This window comes from Argentina silus (genome assembly GCF_951799395.1).
Source record: "Argentina silus genome assembly, chromosome: 6".
NCBI classification, from domain to species: Eukaryota; Metazoa; Chordata; class Actinopteri; order Argentiniformes; family Argentinidae; genus Argentina; species Argentina silus.
The window spans coordinates 21,966,894-21,968,938 of record NC_139660.1 but is presented as its reverse complement, the minus strand read 5'-3'; the positions used below and the strand labels follow the sequence as shown (position 1 = coordinate 21,968,938).

General features: G+C 53.7%; 1 protein-coding gene across 1 annotated transcript in view; it reads right to left on the bottom strand.

Annotated features, from left to right (window-relative positions):
* Positions 1-107, bottom strand: part of LOC310806057 (endothelial PAS domain-containing protein 1-like) — a 10,945-nt gene extending 10,838 nt beyond the window's left edge. The window contains exon 1 of the mRNA XM_083672010.1: positions 1-107. This exon is cut by the window's left edge and continues 35 nt beyond it. Within this exon, the coding sequence (XP_083528136.1) occupies positions 1-75 (75 nt within the window). The 5' untranslated portion in view covers positions 76-107.
* Positions 108-2,045: the final 1,938 nt, after the last annotated feature.

Here is a 2,045-nt window from a genome sequence, read left to right as displayed (position 1 = left end):
CTGGGAGTTCCTGCTGTTGTAGATGACCGTGCCCTGGGTCTCCACCCACACGTAGCCGCCGCGCTTGGCTAGCATACGGTACTGCCCGCTCACCGCCTGACCCTTACTACAGACTGGAGACAGAGGGAGGGAGGAGGGGGGGGGGGGGGGGGGGGGGAGAGGGAGGAGGGGAGAGAGAGGGATAAGTCAGTATTATAGAGGCAGCTTGTGGCCGTTAAGAGAGACTCGGACAGAGGCTCAGAACTCATGAAAAGGGGCTCGAGAAAGAGGGTGAAGAGGGCTTGAGGAGAAGAGGAGGAGAAGGAGAAGATGAAGGAGAGGAGGAGGAGAAGATGAAGGAGAGGAGGAGGAGAAGAGAAGGAGAGGAGGAGGAGAAGAGAAGGAGAGGAGGAGGAGGAGAAGAAGAGAAGGAGAAGAGAAGGAGAGGAGGAGGAGAAGAGAAGGAGAGGAGGAGGAGGAGAAGAAGAGAAGGAGAAGAGAAGGAGAGGAGGAGGAGAAGAGAAGGAGAGGAGGAGGAGAAGAAGAGAAGGAGAAGAGAAGGAGACTAGTTGTGGTTCCAGTGTGTTAGTCTAGTGTTGGCGTGAGAACAGAGTCTTGGTCCTCGGGTTCACTCTGTCTAGGGCAGGATTAAACCCAGGCACACACACACACACACACACACACACACACACACACACACACACACACACACACACACACGCACGCACGCACGCACGCACGCACGTACGTACGCACACACACACCACTGCTGCTAGTGCTGCTCTGCAAGCTGGTCACGTTACTGCTGAGACGACTGCATGTGTGTGGGTGTGTGTGTGTGTGTGTGTGTGTGTGTGTGTGTCTCTGTGTGTGTGTGTGTGTGTGTGTGTGTGTCTGTGTGTGGCTGTGTGTGTGTGTGTGTGTGTGTGGGTGTGTGTGTGTGTGTGTGTGTGTGTGTGTGTGTGTGTGTGTGTGTGTGTGTGTGTCTGGGCGGGAGAGGGAGCAGCTATAGAGGGGTTGTTCTCTGAGGTGCCTGGCTGACTGACTGGCTGACTGGCTGACTGGCTGACTGACTGACTGACTCGCTGACTGACTGACTGGCTGACTGACTGATTGACTGACTGACTGACTGACTGGCTGGCTGACTGGCTGACTGACTGGCTGACTGACTGGCTGGCTGACTGGCTGGCTGACTGGCTGACTGACTGGCTGACTGGCTGACTAGCTGACTGATTGTAGCCATGACACAGTACATTCTGACTGCTGGGACCAATGCTGCACTGACAGATTGATCTGGTCTTTATAGACTAGCATCTAGACTACCATATAAACTACACACACACACACACACACACACACACACACACACACACACACACACACACACAGCTAGCCTTCCTCCCTCTCCTCTCCTCCTGTTACAGAGCACCTCTGATGTGGAGATGTCAGGGAGGAGAGAAGCCATGCCTCTGGAGGGACTCATTATTGGGCCTAATCTAGGCCACCTGGTCCCTTGTCCCCACACCCTCCCTGGCCACACACACACACACACACACACACACACACACACACACACACACACACACACACACACACACACACACACACACACACTGTTATCTCACCCATCACAGGTCTTTCCTAATGGGCATCTTAATAGCAGGTCTCAGGTCTGCTGAGACTAGCTCATCTAATCAGGTCTGTTTTCAATTAGACACAACTCTCACACACATGATGCACCTGAAATGGGATTAGACGGAGAGAGAGAGAGAGAGAGAGGGAGAGAGGGAGAGAGAGAGAGAAGGGGGGGAGAGGGAGAAGAGAGAGAAAGAGAGAGAGAGAGAGAGAGAGAGAGAGAGAGAGACAGAGAAAGGGGGGAGAGGGAGAAGAGAGAGAGAGAGAGAGAGAGAGAGAGGGAGAGAGAGAGAGAGAAGGGGGGGGAGAGGGAGAAGAGAGAGAAAGAGAGAGAGAGAGAGAGAGAGAGAGAGAGAGAGAGAGAGGTGTTGTGGTGACTGTGGAACCTGTTCTCTGTGTTGAAGCTGGCATCAGCCAACAGGTTTTGTGTT